This window comes from Chiloscyllium punctatum, chromosome 20 (assembly GCF_047496795.1).
Source record: "Chiloscyllium punctatum isolate Juve2018m chromosome 20, sChiPun1.3, whole genome shotgun sequence".
Classification (NCBI taxonomy): Eukaryota; Metazoa; Chordata; class Chondrichthyes; order Orectolobiformes; family Hemiscylliidae; genus Chiloscyllium; species Chiloscyllium punctatum.
Window position 1 is genome coordinate 13,045,300 of NC_092758.1, and position 17,827 is coordinate 13,063,126.

Sequence of the window (17,827 nt, forward strand, 5' to 3'; positions counted from 1 at the left end):
AAAGTGATTGCTGGGCCTCTTGCTGAGATATTTGTATCATCAAGAGTCACAGGTGCCAAAAGATTGAAGGTTGGCTAACGTGTTGCCACGGTTTAAGAAAGGTGGTAAGGAAACGCCAGGGAACTATAGATCGGTGAGCCTGACATCAGTGGTGGGCAAGTTGATGGAGGGAATCCTGAGGGACACGATTTACATCTTTTTGGAAAGGCAAGGACAGATTAAGGGTAGTCAGCATGGCTTTGTGTGTGGGAAATCATGTCTCACGAACTTGATTGAGCTTTTTGAAGTAACAAAGGGGATTGATGAGGGCAGAGCGGTGGATGTGATCTATATGGACTTCAGTAAGGCATTTGACAAGGTTCCCTGTGGGAGACTGATTAGCAAGGTTAGATCTCATGGATAAGAGAGAGAACTAGCCATTTGGATACAGAACTGGCTCGAAGGTAGAAGACAGAGGGTGGTGGTGAAGGGTTGCTTTTCAGACTGGAGGCCAGTGACCAGTGAAGTGCAACAAGTAGTGGTGCTACGTCCACTACTTTTGGTCATTTATATAAATGATTTGGATGTGAACATAGAAGGTATAGTTAGTATGCAGATGACACCAAAATTTCATGTGTAGTGGACAGCGAATAGGTTACCTCTGAGTACAACAGGATCTTGATCACATGGGTCAATGGGCTGAAGAGTGGCAGATGGAGTTCAATCCAGATGAATGTGACCGGATTATTTTGGAGGGGCAAATCAGGGCAGGATTTATACACTTAATGGTAAGATCTTAGGGAGTGTTGCTGAACAAAGACCTTGTTTATGCTGGTTCATCGCTCCTTGAAAGTAGAGTCACAGCTAGATAGGATAGTGATAGCGGTATTTGGTATGCTTCCCTTTAATGGTTAGGACATTGAGTATAGGAGCTGGGATATCACGTTGCGGCTGTACAGGACATTGGTTAGGCCACTGTTGGAATATTGTGCGCCATTCTGGCCTCCTTCCTATCGGAAAGATGTTGTGAAACTTCAAAGGATTCAGAAAAGATCTACAAGGATGTTGCCATGGTTGGAGGATTTGAGCTATAGGGAGAGGCTGAATAGGCTGGGACTGTTTTCCCTGGAGCATCCGAGGCTCAGAGGTTTTTAAAATCATGAGGGGCATGGATAGCATAAATAGACAAAGTATTTTTCCTGGGGTGGGGGAGTCCAGAACTGGAGAGCATAGGTTTAGGGTGAGAAAGGAAAAATTTTAAATGGACCTAAGGGGCAACCTTTTCATGCAGAAGGTGGTGCATGTGTGGAATGAGCTGCCAGAGGAAGTGGTGGAGGCTGGTCCAATTGCAGCATTTAAAAGGCATTGGGATCGGTATTTGAATGGGAAGGGTTTAGAAGGAGATGGCACTGGATTAGTGGTGCTGGAAGAGCACAGCAGTTCAGGCAGCATCCAACGAGCAGCGAAATCGACGTTTCGGGCAAAAGCCCTTCATCAGGAATATATGAAGGGCTTTTGCCCGAAACGTCGATTTCGCTGCTCGTTGGATGCTGCCTGAACTGCTGTGCTCTTCCAGCACCACTAATCCAGTATTTGCTTTCCAGCATCTGCATCATTGTTTTTACCTTTAGAAGGAGATGGACCAAGTTCTGGCAAATGGGACTAGATTAGGTTCAGATATCTGGTCGGCATGGACAAGTTGGACCAAAGGGTCTGTTTCCGTGCTGTACTTCTCTTTGACGCAAAGTCCACAGCTTGTCTTCTTATCAGAAGTAACTTGCTGCTCCTTGTCAGTGTGGCGTTAACTGTCTGTTTGAAAACACAACTTTCCTGCAAATTAACCCCTTTACCTCAACACATTCCTTCTGCAGGCAAGTTCTTGTGTGTGGCAAGGCAGCAGATTATCAAGTAATGTTACCTCCTGTCTCCTAAGAAACAGCCTAATTCTGCTGCTTCAAATCATTCTTCCCAGGGATGGTTAATAGCACATTACTTTTAATTCCTTTAAAACCAGTTTTCTTTGTCCCTTCATCTCAATAAACAGTTGATTCCAAAAAATGAGCTATTGGTGATTCATTCAATGCATGAAGTTATTTAAGTTCTGAATTTATACTATCTCACTTATTGCTCTTCTTCCCCACCTTCACACCTTCCACTTTTGTTCTTCAAGATTTCTCCATGCCCCCTCTAGCCATTCCACAAACCCTGCCTCAATGTGGTGGGAGGTGGAGGTGGAGGTGGAGATCAAAACCAAATCAAACCCTCTTTGTCAACTTTATTTTTGGTGATTTCACAACGATCAGACTGTAAAAGAGACAAGGTTACACATGCAATTTCGACTACTTTCTCATTTTCTATAAGCAGTCAGTGGATATCTTGCTCACTTCCAAATGAGGAGGTTTGACTTCAAACCTCAAGAGTCTGTTGTTGGGTAGAGTCTACACTGGCTGTGAAATTTGATTTAATGGTTGGGTTCTGTCAACTAGACTGTTCCTCTGCCATAGCACACATTTGTGTTCCATTAATTCCAAGGGCTGTAGACTTGGAGATATGGATGACAATTGGTTTCACCATTCAATACCACACCTGGCTGGATCACATAATGCACTCTTGGGTTCTGCCTTCATCTACTTACTAATCCAAGAGCATCTTAAAATGCAAGGATAATCCGTGGCCTATTTGGTTCAACCATCCCGTTAAACATCTCTTCCAGCTCCTGCACCCTCACCTCTAACACGCTGGATGAGCCTATGGACTTCTCTGCCATTAAGATTGCAACCGCCTGATGTACACCTTCTGCTAATTGTCTCACGTACTCAGAGTCCAAGATCCTTTAAGGATCTTCATAGCTTCAGTCCCAAAGTTGCATTGTTCTCTAATACTGGTCCAATCTCCAAAATCATCTTATCCTTAAGAAACATCCACCCCACCACTGTTCTTCAATCATACGTTTATCTGTCCATAAATATTGCCCGATTCCAATCCACATCAGCTCCCCTGCTGCTGACATCCTCATTCATGCCTTTGTTATCTCAAGATGGGGATTAATCCAAATTGTTCCCCTGGCAGTTTTCCCTGTGTATAATCTCCATTAGAGGCTGGTTAGCTCAATTGGCTGGATAGTTGGTTTGCGATGCCGAATGATGCCAACAGTTGAGGTCACTACTAAGTTTCAGCTTTTCAACCTCATCTCTCACCTGAAGTGAGATGACCTCAGGTTAAACCATACCAACCATTTCTATCTAATGAGAGAACAGCCCTCTGGAACTATGGTGATTTTACCTTTATCTTTTCATCTCCATTAACTTGAGCTCATTCTAATACCTGCAGCCTGTATTCTTACTCATGCTTTATTCTTTATTCATTTACTATCCCTGTACTTGCTGACATTTGTTGATCTTTGATTAAACAAAACTGCAATTTTTAAGTTCTTATTCTATTTTAACATCCATTCATGCTCTTGTTCCGTTCTGTCCCTAATTTTTTCCATCCCAAGAGTACTCCTGTCACTCTAGCTTCTTTTAAGCACACCGAACTTAGCTGCTGTGGCTTTAGCTGTCAAGACCCCAACCTCTAGAATTCCCATTCTAAACCTCTACAGTTCTTTTTCTTGAAAACTCTGCTTAACTTTCCATGCTCCATAAAACCCTTCTTTTAGTAATCACTTGCTAAAGTATTATATGGCTCAGCGTCAAATATTGTTCAATGACAGTCCTGTAAAATGACTTGGAGGTGGTGTTATGATGTTTAAGGAGCTTTATCAATGCAAGTTGGTGTTACACGGAGCATTGGGTCTATTTAAAATTACAACCCACCTGTCCACTTTTACTGGTGTAAAAAATCTGAAACGTATAAAATCACCAGCCACGGGGGTGAAAGCCCAGAAGAAGTCCTCTCCCAGGTAAGCCTTTTCCAGTGTAAAATGCTGGTATGTTTTCAGGCTGGAAGTTACTTCCGCTGGGGGATTGGAATGTCCTTTGTGCAAGGCATGTTTTCCAAAATCTTTATCCTGGGAAAGACAGCAATGATTTACTTGATTAGTAAGATATAGTGACATCCATGAGACCTTCACTGCTGGGCTTTGCATGTGTCTGAGTAAGCAGTGATGTACCGAAAATTGTGCTAAATTCCAATAATAAATTTGAAAACCCCAAAAAAAAACAGCAAAAAGAAAAATGGAGTTCGATTTATCAGATCAGATCAGACTGTCAAGGTATCTTTATGCATATTAGAGGAGTTGTTTATCAGCAATTTTCTGTGCCCTGACTAACTGTGTCCAATGCCCTGCCAAACATTTGAACCAGATTCAGGCATTGGTTGAGAACAGTGAAAGTGCTCGCACTGCTTAGCAATTTTATTTTTGCAGAGGGTAAAAGATTTAACTTTCAGGTCCACGACAGCTTGCCAGCAGATTATTTAGTCAGTTATTTAATTATTTCCAGAACATAGCTGCAATTAATTGACATTGATATTTCCCTGTATCATAACACAATAATAATTTGGCTGTGAAGCATGATGGGACATCAAGACTATGAAAGGTGCAACATAAAAGCAATGTGTTTCTTTTCATTGAAGTACAGTGACTTGTGATACATAAATGTGTGAACAGCAATGACCAGTTTATAACCTTCTATCAGCATTCAGCTGAAGGACAAACACTTGCTCGGAAAAAAAGAGAAAACTCTCTGCTTTATCGAGATTAGTTCCCAAAGATGCTGACCCACATGTATACTGGAACAGTTTGTTGTTTGCTCTAAAGCATAGACACCTCCCTTTAATCTTAATTTTCTATAAATAAAGGCATTCCAAGCATTAACCACTGCTCTATGGAATTGCAGATGGAGAGTTTAAATCAAATGTAGTCTTCAGGCACAATGAGCTGAGAGGCATAAGTGGGCCAGGAAATACTGGTCGAACAGTGTGGTGCTGGAAATGCTGGTGTATTTCAGGCTTGCTTGAAAGGTAAACATTCTGCCCTTATTTAAGATTCCCAGGTTCAGGTACATAATGAAAACTTGCCACCTTTTCCCCCACCCCAGTAGTGGATACACAGAGATTATATTTGTAAATAGTTAATTTTGTTATACTTATTTTAAAACCAACGTGGCCACATTATTTTTAAAAAGTTCCTTTGGAGCAAGGATGAGCGCAATGAAATGTATTTTAGATAAAATTAATTTATACTGCAGAGAGAAAATATTTACAAGGCTTTGGGGAAAACAGCAGTCTCAGGTATTCCCGGTGTCAGCTGTGCAAAAATTCAATATCCAACCTACATAATATTTCATCAGGCTTCAGATTCACTGTAAAATATTTGATTCAATCTCTTTGAAATAATGCAGCTATATATTCATGATTTTGTACCAATACTTAACCAAATAAAAATGCTTATTTCTTTTCAGCAAAGATTTGCATCAAACAGATGTTACCTTGAAGTGAGTAGCTGGGCATATTCAGTAACTCTTTCATAGAACTGAAACATACATAAAGGGCCAAATAGCCTTCTGTTTGCTGTAAGATTCTACAATACAATTTAGATATTTGTAGCATTTTAGGAATCAGGGTTTATCAGAAAGATGGTATCTTCAATATGGCCTTTGATTTGAATCACATTACTTTTCATTAGTGCATAAATCACATTTTGAGTCTCTCAAGCATCAACTGTGGGTCAGTGGATAGTCTGACTCTCCCTTCTATTTCAGAAAAGAATGGGTTCAATCCCCATTGCAGAAACTTGACCACAACCTAAATGAGCATTCACAATTCTGTACTGCAGAAATACTGCACCATCTCAGGTGCCATCTTTTAAATGAGGCATTAAGGCCAAAGCTCCACCTGTCCTTTCCAATGGATGTAATAGTACAATGGCAACAGTTGAAGAAATTCAGGGGAGTTCTCTCTAATTTCCTGAGCTAATATTTATCCCTCAACCAACATGAGATTGGAAGACAAATCACACTGATGTTCATGGGACCTTACTGTGTGCCAATTAAACATCATTTTTCCTGCACTGTGCTAGAGACTGTAATCCAAAAGTACTTATTTCTCTATAAAATATTTTGAGATGCTCTGAAGTCATGAAAGGAGCTGTATAAATGTGAGTTTTTTTTCAGGATTCTTTGCCAGCTATCAAATGCAAATGCTACTTAGAGCTCCAAGAATGGGACTGAAATAGGTCACATCAGGTCTGAGGTCAAGTGCATTGATGTCTTATGTGGAATAATGAAGTAAAATCTTGATAAATGTTGAAAAGACTACTTTGTTATTGTGCCAGGGTCTTTTTGATGCTGAGCCAACAGATTCCACTTCACTAAGAATCAGACTTACACAGCTTGGAAACAGACCCTTCGGTCTACCTAACCCATGCTGACCATGTTCCCAAAACAAACTAGTCCCACTTGCCTAACTTGTATCTATCTTCAATACAAAGTACTCCCCAAATTGGGTAAATATAAAACAATGCATACAAACCTACTGATCGTGTTAGATTAAGCTGGATGAATGCACTAGTTGGGCTGTTCAGTTGCTGTAAACTCTTAGCCTCTGTGCCCAAAGTTTAAAAGAAGCTGTAGTACCAGCAGGTTGCTGAAGATGGTGCTGCTGAACTACTAAGGGCCAAACTTAATCTAGTCTCTGATGCAGTAAATGCTACAACAAGTAGTTATGTCAGTGCAGTCCATAATTCTTGTGTAGATGTGAAAATTTTGGCTACGGCATATAAAGGACCAGCATTAAAATCCCCATGAACTGCCAACATGAATGACTGCTTCTCACAATCAACCCTTCAAACTTGCTTGTTCCTTGTGAATCTTGCAATAATTTTTAAGCCATTTTCCTGAACTGTCTGTGTCCCTCACCATCATGTTGAAACTATATATAAAGTTCTTAATCTATTTGACAAGACAGATGTTAAAACTCTAGTTGAAGCCTAATGAAACTGTGGCCTGCAGGGCTACAGGCTGAGTATAGGTAGATCAGATTGGTTAGGACTGGTGGTTCCTCAGAAATGAGGAAGGTCAGAATGGCCTCCTTCGATGTTATAATTCTTTTACGATTTCTAAGAAATATTTTCCCCTCATTGGGGAGTCTAGAGCTAGGGGGAGCACCACAATAGGTCAGTCCTTTAGGACAATGATTGAGGAAATATTTCCTCACTCAAAAGGCTGTAAATCTTTGGAATTTCTTGACTCCAGAGATCTCTACATATTCATTGAATACACTGAAGATACAGATCAATAGATATTTTTGACAACAAGGAAATCAAGAAAATAGAGTTGGACAGGAAAACTGAATTGCAGTAGAGTACCCATAATATATTGAGGATAATTGATTACTCTTATTAGGGACACAATCAATAAAGAGGCCACATACAGCTTGTATATTAAGAGTTTAAATCAGATAAAGGAACACAGCAATCTCCAGAGACCTTCATGATCAATACAGGGTTTGATAGGACAGATGTGGAGATGTTTTCACTTGGAGGTGCAGACTAAAACAAGAGGTCATAAACATTAGTCATTAATAAATTCACTGGGGAATTCAGGAGAAAGGTCTTGAACCAGAGACTGAAAAGAATGTGGAACACACTACCACAGGGAGTAAATGACATGCTTAGTGTTGAAAAACTTAAGGGTAGCTGGACCAGAAAATAAGAGAGGAAGAAACAGAAGGGTATACTGATAGCACTGGACCAAAAAAGAGGGGAGATGAGGCTCCTGTGTTTTATGCATTCAGAGGATGTGGGCATCACTGTCTAGGCCAGCAGTTATTGCTTATCCCTAATTTTCCTTGAGGTGGTGCGCGTGGTTTGGGGGGGGGTGGGGGAAATCCATAAACACCAATATAAATAGGCCAAATGGCCTGTTCCTGTGCTGTTAACCAGACATTACTCAGTAGCAGGGTTATGCAATCAAACAGGACAAGCTTGGAGTTAGGATATATATTTGTCACATTCTAAATGAATAACAGAACTGACGTAAGTGGCTAAATCAACCTCCCACTCCCATTCTTGAGTCTAATTTCAGGCCTATGTTAGACTTATTATTCAAACTCGCAGACATTTTATTGTTGGGCACTAACTTGGGAGTTGAGCTCCTGAACTCAACTCCTGATTGCTGAACTTACTTTTAATTTCTGGATCTTTCCAGCCAGTGATGAGTGTGTTCCTACATGCTGGAAGAGGGATGGCTTGAAACGGATTCTGAGGTTTGCTTTCTGTCGGTCACAGTGCTTCTAAAAGGGGGAGAATAAGAGAAAAGTAAACCAGTTATGATCACACAAAGATATTTGCTTATTGACAATTATTGAGCTGCAAGATTTTTGCTACCAAATCAAAACAGAATAAATGTCACAGATCATGGAGTGAGCTAATCTAATTAAACTCTGAAATGGAAATTGCAGAATTTTTCCCAATCCTCTTGGAAATTGTGTCAGAACACAGGAGGATTGCAATTACTTAAAATAAAAGAGCTGAGGGCTAAACCAAAAACTACAGACTAGTCAGCCTAATGTGACAGAGCCACAGAATTGTTACAACACAGGAAGCCATTCGGTCCATCATGTCAGTATTGACTCTCCTAAAAGCTCATCAGTGCCATTCTCCTGCCTGCATATGGATCCTTCTTAAATAACAGTCTGATTCCCTTTTAAATGTTAAGAGGGCGAAAATATTTGGAGATAACAATCGGAGATAAAGTTAATCAATAAAGCATCTAGAAAAGTGCAAGGTGACAAATTAAGCTGTTAATGTGCTGACCCTTTTTAGACCTACCATTTAGTTCCACTCCTCCATACTTAAGAGTTATAGAGGTGTACAGCAATGGAAACAGGCCCTTCAGCCCATCTCACCCATGCCGACCATGTTTCCTAACTTGAACTAGTCCTATTTGTCTACATTTGACCCATATGCCTTTAAACTTTTTCGATTCATTTACCTACGGCGAGAACCTATTTAGTATATAGGTGTATTTAATAGTTATTCCAATTAATTTTGAAAATTCACATTAAACGTTCAATCTTTATTCTAAAAAAAACATTAGGAAGATTGGTTTTGCAGCCACCAACCCACAACCAATTTGCAGTTCATTTTCTGCATAACTGAAATGGGATGAGGAAGGATCATCACCATATGCTAAGGATGTGGTTCTGTTTCAGTCAAAAGACCATAGATTGGGGTTAGTGGTAATCATTGTTACACATTTTCATAGTTACAAATCTCACAACACCAGGTTATAGTCCAACAGGTTTAATTGGAAGCACTAGCTTTCAGAGCACCGCTCCTTCATCAGGTGGTTGTGGCCACACCGACATCTCCAAATCTGACATTTTCATGGAACATTCACCTGAAAGATATTGTAAATCATTCCAGGTATAAACCGAAAGAACTTGTATTTATGTAGTGTCTTCATGATTTCAGTATCTCCCAAAGCTGAACAGCTATTAATAAAGTGCAAATACATTTGTAAATGTATGACATGCAGCATGCAGTTTCTTCACAACGTCCCACAAATGCCCGGTCTTATTAAGATGCACTGTGATCTATCTTCAATTCGCGATAATTAGACACACCTTTAGATTTGGTATAGAAAAGAGGATTTTTTGGGTTTGTGTGTTGCAACATTAATGCCCCTACCCCTGGACTGGAATATCCAAGTTCAAGTCCCATGTCCTCCAGAGGTGCGTAATAACAAAAAAGGGCTTTTGTGGCATAGTGGCAGTGTCCCTACTGTGAGCCAGGATACCTGGTTTTCAGTCTCAGCTGCTGCAAAGATTTATCATAACATTTGTGAACAGGTTGATAAGGAAAATATTTTTAAAAGTCCAATGTCACCCATGAGTCTGTCTCTGAACTTTTAATGGTGTTTGTGGTGCAGTGATGTAGTCCATATCTTTGGACTACATGGTCCAGGTTCAAGTCCCACCTGCTCTAGAGCTATGTCATAACATGTCTGAACAGCATATTAAAAAGTCTTAAAAGGAAACTCTTTGCAACAACCACTTAGTTTTTCTTGTTACAGTATCTCACCAGGGGTTGTCTAACATGTTAAATTTTTTTTTAAAGAGTAGAAAGGGAAAGTGCTGATAGGACTACATTACAATCATAACATGTTGGTTAGTCAATCATTTTGAAGACCATCTAACATGGCAGATGAGGACATGGTTTAGCACCTCACCTAAGAGGCAATACTTCTAACAGGGCAGCACTCCCTCAGTACTATGCTGACAATGTCCACCTGGATCATGTGGACAGGTCACTGGAATGGGAATTGAACCCACTGAGAATAAAAGCATCACCCAATGAAGCCATAGTTGGCAACAGATTGGTAAGATAGTATGCAACATGGGAAAGAAAACATGTAGAATTAAGGATTTAACTTGGCGCAAGTGAGGATTGCAGATGCTGGAGATTAGAGTCCAGATTAGAGTGATGTTGGAAAAGCACAGCAGGTCAGGCAGCATCAGCTGAGCAGGAAATCGACATTTCGGCAGGAGCCCTTCATCAGGAATCCGATGATGCTGCCTGACCTGCTGTGCTTTTCCAGCACCACTCTAATCTGGACCTTAAGCATTTAACTTGTCAGCATAAGTTTCTATGAATACTACATGTTCAGTATGGATAAACAGGAGAGTGTACACCAGTTTTATGTATTTTCACATATTGTGCAGAAAGATCGGGCATCAGGTCAGGTACAACATGCACCTATATTAAATTCCCTCTTAGGTACACACCCACCATACTGGTGATATACATTTGATGCCAGCTGTCCTCAATCACTACTCTCCCACTCTCCATGTACACAGATTAGCTGAATATTGGCAGTCTACAAAACTGTGTGGGAGAGAATCACGAGTACATGTTATCTAGCCCCAGGCAGTAATGTTCACTAACCAAGCTAGCAGCAAAGCTGCATCTAAATGTTCCACTCATTATTTTAAGCAGAAGTGTAATCCCAATCCTCTGACAAACTCATGATTTCAAAAGTTTCTTAAAAAAGCTCTAATTCGCAACCCCCCCCCACTTCAATCTGTTCCCATATTTCAGATATATGCACATGATTCCCAGTCAGCGCTAATGAATGTTTTTGTAAATGATGAACAGTATCAAGTGGATGAATCTCAGACTGAAATTAGATCACAGAAATGGCAATTAACTCTACTGTACATAAATCTGCAATACATGCAGTCAAAGGAAGCAAAGATGTAGACCCCTCCATCCATTATATCACTTGAGTTTCAGAAGTAAACCACTCTCAGTAGAGTTCTTTCATAATGTCAGCTGTAACACCGTGGATACCTCTCCATGGGCAGTAGGTTCTCAGAGGGCTGTGGATTCAAATCCCTCCTCTGAGAATATAACCCAGATTGATACTTCATTAACAAGGGAGCACTGCACTTATACTCAAGAAGAGTGCGGTTATTCTGCTCAACGTCTCACCGCACTTTTTAAAATCTTGCTGTGTATACAATTCTTGCCATATTTCCCCATATTAAAGAAATTTGACTTGAAAGCTCTTTGAGGCAGCGAGATCATGAAAGGCACTACAGAAATGCAAATGTTTTTTCTCCTTTAAATTACCTATACTTGGCCTTACTAGAGTCTTTCAGTAAAAGGTAGTGAAGATATCTGTACATCAATTCAAAAATATTTGTAGCCAGAGAACACAAGTATTCATTTCACATTCATGTAAATGCAGAGTACAGTGCAGACACAACAGCTGGTATGGTGGGACCATGCAACCAGCAGCAGTCATGCAGGTCTCTCTGGTGACAGATTGGCTGTTGTCATTCTCTTCCTGTCAGCTGCCCCTGCAAATAAAAACAGAAACTGGTGGAGGAACTCAGCAGGTCTGGCAGCATCTGTGGAGAGAAAGCAAAGGTAAAGTTTCGGATCTGGTGGCACTTCAAAACACACAAAAGATTGACTCTGCTTTTTCTCCAGTAATTTGTGTTTATTGTCTCACATATGCAGCTGTTGGTTTTTTCCAGTACCCCTGAAAACACTCTGGTTTTACGAAAACCACAGGTCTGCTGCTGGGTTGTTGTTGCCTGCTGCAGAACATCAATAGAGAGAGACAGAGAGAGAGACAGAGAGAGAGACAGAGAGAGAGACAGAGAGAGAGACAGAGAGAGAGACAGAGAGAGAGACAGAGAGAGAGACAGAGAGAGAGACAGAGAGAGAGACAGAGAGAGAGACAGAGAGAGAGACAGAGAGACAGACAGAGAGACAGACAGAGAGACAGACAGAGAGACAGACAGAGAGACAGACAGAGAGACAGACAGAGAGAGAGAGAGAGAGAGAGACAGACAATCAAACACAATGTAAGGCCTCTACAGCATTAAGTAGAACCTTGACACCCCAGTAGCAAATTATCTAAACTTCCACCACCCCTAATCTTTATTTGCATGATGTCTTATTCATTCATTACCTCTGATCTTTTGGTTTTTAGTCCTGAAACACCACTATATTAAAATTTTCATGTTAGTTTTCAAAATCTACCCTATCCCTCCACCTCTACGTTCCACCAGGCTAACAACTCTCCAAGATCTCTGTGCTCCTCCACTTCCGGTTTCTTTGGCTTCCCAATTTTAACTGGTCCACCACTGGCAGTTGTGTTTTCAAATGCCTGGGTCATGAAATTCTGGACTTTCTCCCCTAAACCTCTTCACCAACATCTCTTCCTTTATGACACTTTATCTGCTTAATATCTGCTTTCTTGATCAAGCTTTTCACCCTCTGTCCTAACACCTGATGTGGCTCAGTGCCAAAGTGAAGCATCTTGGAATGATGAAGGACACTATGAGAAAGGAGCAAAAGCAAATTAGTGTTCTTGCTGTTGTGGTCTCAAAATGGAGGATTTTGAAATGAGGCAAAAGAACAAAGATGCTTATACATTAAAGTTTTTACTGCTGGCTCAATTGCCAACAAATCCTGCTAATGCCTTAATGCTCTTATGTGGTTCTTAGCAACTATGTGGTTATTTCATAAGCCTTCGAGATAATTATCTCTAACTTTATCCACTACAGATTCCTGTCCTGCATTCTACATTATACATCCAACTGTTGTTGCTCAACCTCTCTTTCTGCAGTTTCAACAGGAATACACAAATAACTACCAGCCAGCAACAACACCATGGGATAATGAATGGACAGTGAAGTATCCAAAAAGGGACGAGAGAGTTAGTTTGAGGTTTCTTTCTCTCCAGAGACCAAGCTCCATTTCAAAATAATCATCACTTCTCTCACTAGAGAGCACTTTCAACCCTATGTCCTTGTGAATTAACCCTCAGCGAGTTCCATCCAATTTTTGCCTCCTGACAGTGATACAAGCCAATATCATGGCATGATGGAAGAACATAGTGGTCTCCCAGTGTTGTGGTGTTTTCTTTTCTATTTTTGAAAAAAAAAGTACGTTCAATTTTTTTTCTTGGTGTACTTGGTCATAATTGCATTCCTTAAATTTCCCCTTTATAAAAAAGATCATGTCATACTGTTTTCTTGCTCATATTATTCCCTCAATCAAGTGGGACTAGTGTAGTTTGGGATTAAATTCAGCATGGACTGGTTGGACTGAAGGGTCTGTTTACATGCTGTATGACTCTTTGACGAACTTAATCTTGCTTCTGTTTATAGAATCACAGAAAGATACAGTCAGCTCATTATTCCTGCGCCAGCTCTTTGAAAGAGTGATTCAACTAGTCCTACTCGCCAATTCTTAGCTACAAGCTTGCGAATTTATCAGAGCATCAAATCTGGTATTGAATTTGCTTCTACTGCTGTTTCCCGCAGTGTGCCTATAACGTTGGGGGAAGGCAATGGCCTAGTGCTTTGGGATCCCAAGTTCAAATCCCACCATTTTCAGATGGTGTATTTGAATTCAATGAAAATTATCTGAAGACCATGAATTCATTTGTCAATTGTTGGAAAGACCCATTTGGTTCAATAATGTTCTTGAGATAAGGAAATCTGCCACCCTCACCTGGTATGGCCTACATGTCAGTCACGTAGTTAATTCTCAACTGTCTCTGAAGTAGCCTAACAAGCCACTCAGGTTGTATCAATTTGGTACAAAGTCTCTACAAAGAAATGAAACTGGATGGACCACCTGGCATTGACCGAAGCACCGGAAAAGACAATGGCAGAAACCGCACTGTCAACCTTGAAAAATCCTCTAAGATCTGGGGGCTAGTGCCAAAATTGGGAGAGCTGCCTCACAATCTAGTCAAGCAACAGCCTGCACTGTCTGTAAGGAATGATTCTGTGACTATGACTATGTCCCAAACAGCAGTATCACCATTCCAGGGGTGAGGTGAGAGTGACTGCTCTTGACATCAAGACTGCATTTGACTGAGCGAGGCATCAAACAGCCAAAGGAAAACTGCAATCAATGGTTATTAGGGCAAGCTCTGCTCTGGTTGGAGGCATACCTGACTCATGGGAAGATGGTTGTGGTTATTGGAGGTCAGTCATCTCAGTTCTAGGATATCTCTGCAGGAGTTCCTCAGCATAGTGTCCTAGGCCTAACCATCTTCAGGTATTTCAGCATTAACCCTCCATCCATCATAAGGTCAGGAGTGGAGATGTTTGCTGACAACTCTTCAGATACTGAAGTAGTCATGTTCAAATACAACAAGATCTTTACAATATCCAGTCTTTGGCTGAAAAGTGGCAAGTAATATTTGAACCACACAAATATCAGCTACGACTACTTCCAATAAGAGAGATAATCTAACCTTTGCTCCTTGATATTCAATGGTGTTACCATCACTAAATTCAACACTATCATCATCTTTGGGGTTAGTGTTGATCAGAAACTCAACTGGACTTGCCACACAGTGGCTTTAAGAGCAGGTCAGAAGCTGGGAATACTGTGAAGCTTAACTCACCTTCTGACTTCCCAAAGCCTGTTCACTATTTAAAGGCACAAGTCAAGAGTGTGATGGAATATTCCCCACTTGTCTGGATGGATGCAGCTTCAACACCACAAGAAGACTGATAACACCCAGCACAAAGCTGCCTGCTTGATTGACACCACATCCAAAAACATTCACTCCCTCACCACCGACACTTACCAATAGTGGTGTGTACCAGCTACCAATGCTTAGATAGCACCTTCCAAGCTGACAACCACTTCCATTTAAAAGGACAAGGGTAGCAGATACATGAGAACACCACCACCTTCAAATTTCCCTCCAAGCCACTCATCCTCCTGATTTGGAAATAGGTCACCATTCCTTCACTGTTGCTAGTCAAAATCCTGGAATTCACATGGTAAGGGCACTGTGGACTGCAGCAGTTTAAGAAGGCAGCTCACCACCACATTCTCAAGGCAACTAGGGAGGGGCAATAAATACTGGTCCAGCCTGGGACATCTATGCATGAATAAAAAGTGTATACAAAAAAAAAATCAACTCATCACTTGTACACAAAATGGCATCTGTTTAAGTCCATACAAAGCTGCACTCACTCTGCTTCAATGTTCACTGCACATGAAGTTCTTTAAGATATTAGGCTCTTCATTTGCACATCTAATTGGGGATGATTACTCAAAATGTGCAAATGAGGGATTGTAAATTGAGGGAAGTCAAATAAATAAGAACGCCTGTGCTCATCTCCTACAGTGAGAACACACAGATTACCATTAATTACCTACTGCTGAGTTAGTCACCATGTGTAAGGTTTTAAAACGGTGCAGCTTCAATTTGAATGCAAATTACTCTATGGAGTCTGGTACTGACTTGATTAAGAAACATCTCTTACATGGATAATAATGGATAGCATTAAAAATTATCCGTCAAATCTTGACAGGTACCTCAAACAAAAATTTGCCTTGTTGCTTACAGATGGCATAAGATTGTAGTTTCTTTCCTTCTCAGCAGTAGGCCATTCAGCTCATCAAATCTGCTTCGCCATTCAACGAGATAATGACTGATCTGATAATCTCAACTCCACTTTCCTGCCTTTTCCCCATAATCCAGATTCCCTTATTGATTACAAATCTGTCCACCTCAGCTTTGAATATAGTTAATGACCCAGCCTTGACAACCCTCAATGGTAAAGAATACAATTTCCTGGGTGCAGACTCCCTTGAAATTAATACTTTGGTGAGAATCAAAGGACACAATTTTAAGTTATATAAGGTTGGATCCAGGTTTGAATTTAGGCGTAAATTTTCCTCCAAGAGAATTGAGCCTTTTGGAACAGGTTGCCAGTTTATGCAGTGGACTCCAAATTGATGAACAGAATTGAATTCCAGCTGATGTCAGCATCTTCTGTTGCAAAAGAGCAGGTACTTCAGAGAATTCAGGTTTTTGAAACTTGAAATTTCACCTCTCCCAAGAGTCCACATGATTCATAGAATTCCTACACAGTGTGGAAACAGGCCATTTGGCCCAACATGTCCACACTGACCCTCTAAAGAATAACTCACCCAGATCAATTCCCCTGCCCTATTACTCCACATTTCTCCTAACTAATGCATCTAACCTACATATTCCTGAACACTATGGGCAATTTAGTATAGCCAATTCACCTGACCTGCACATCTTTAGACTGTGGGAGGAAACAGGAGCACCCGGAGGAAACCCACACAGACATGGGGAGAATGTGCAAACTCCACACAGACAGTTGCCCAAGGCTGGAATCTAATCTGGGTTTCTGACGCTGTGAGACAGCAATGCTCACCACTGAGCCAACTTGCCGCCCTCGAACCTGGGTCCCTGATGCTGTGAGGCAACAGTGCTAACCACTGAGCCACTGTGATGCTGCATGGGGTAACAGATTCTATATTGTAATTCACAAGATATCACAATTATATGGGTGGGACTGACTGAATGGACCAGAGTGTCTTTATCAGTCTGTGATTGTACAAAACATTATTAATAAACCCTTCAGGAAAGGAAAGCTAACAAATGGGGAGGAAGGGGTTGAGAGGAGAAGGGAGAAATATCCGGCCCTGTAAACACTGAATGTTCTACTTACTGCGTCCTTTTCTGGGTTACAGACTTTAACCCATAGAACATGGTCTAGCAGCCAATCGATGGGCTTATCCTTGTAGAACATCAAAATAAACTCCACAATCAGACTTAGATCCAGTGATTTGAACATCTTTCCTAGACAAAATGAAACAAAATATGGTGAATATCAACTATTCTTATTGAACAAAGATTAGTTATATGACTAAAAGAGAACTGTATTATGATCTGAAAGAACAGTGGGGGCATCATGCAGTGTGGTATTAAATGAATTGCTCCTTCAGAGAGCCAGGACAGACATGGTAGGCCAAATAGCCTCCATCTCCATTGCAACCGTTCTATGAATCTGTAATCATGCTGTACTAATGTTTGGCATAGTGGAGCTGATACATGCGCCATGTGAAATTTAGATAATATATGGTTGGAGAAATAATAGTATCCTGAGCAGTAGGGATAAATTCATTTTCTGAATGTGTTTGACAAATTCAAACACAACACAACATCCTGGAGCTGTATCGCAATACTGTACTGCAGTTTCAGCCTTTATTTTGTCAAGCCCAAGACGTTAGAAAAATGTACTAATTTCTGTACTGGAGTGTGATCAGCAAACAATGATGTGGATATATTAGATTTGGTCAAAACAGCTAGAATTTAAGAAACTTAGAGGAGGAGTGGGGGCAGAAAAACAGAGGTTCAGCAAGTGGAGTCCAGAGGTTAACTCTAAAATACAAAAGCCTAATGCGAGAAAAATAGTTCACACTCAAAACAACAAGGTTGCTATCAGACCTCATTCCGAAACTTGGGTTCACACCAGAAATCTTTATGTAACATCCTTGCCAGCTCTCATCCAAATTTAAGAAAGCAAACAAGGACACAAG

General features: G+C 40.7%; 1 protein-coding gene across 5 annotated transcripts in view; it reads right to left on the minus strand.

Moving 5' to 3' along the window:
• mgat4b (alpha-1,3-mannosyl-glycoprotein 4-beta-N-acetylglucosaminyltransferase B) overlaps positions 1-17,827 on the minus strand; it is a 237,743-nt gene that overhangs the window by 18,792 nt on the left and 201,124 nt on the right. For all 5 annotated transcript variants that reach the window (XM_072590342.1, XM_072590343.1, XM_072590338.1 and 2 more), the window contains 3 exons: positions 16,957-17,087; positions 8,104-8,211; positions 3,795-3,988 (listed from right to left, as the gene is read on the minus strand). In XM_072590342.1, coding sequence (XP_072446443.1) covers positions 3,795-3,988; positions 8,104-8,211; positions 16,957-17,087 — 433 coding nt within the window. The remainder of the gene's footprint in view (positions 1-3,794; positions 3,989-8,103; positions 8,212-16,956; positions 17,088-17,827) is intronic.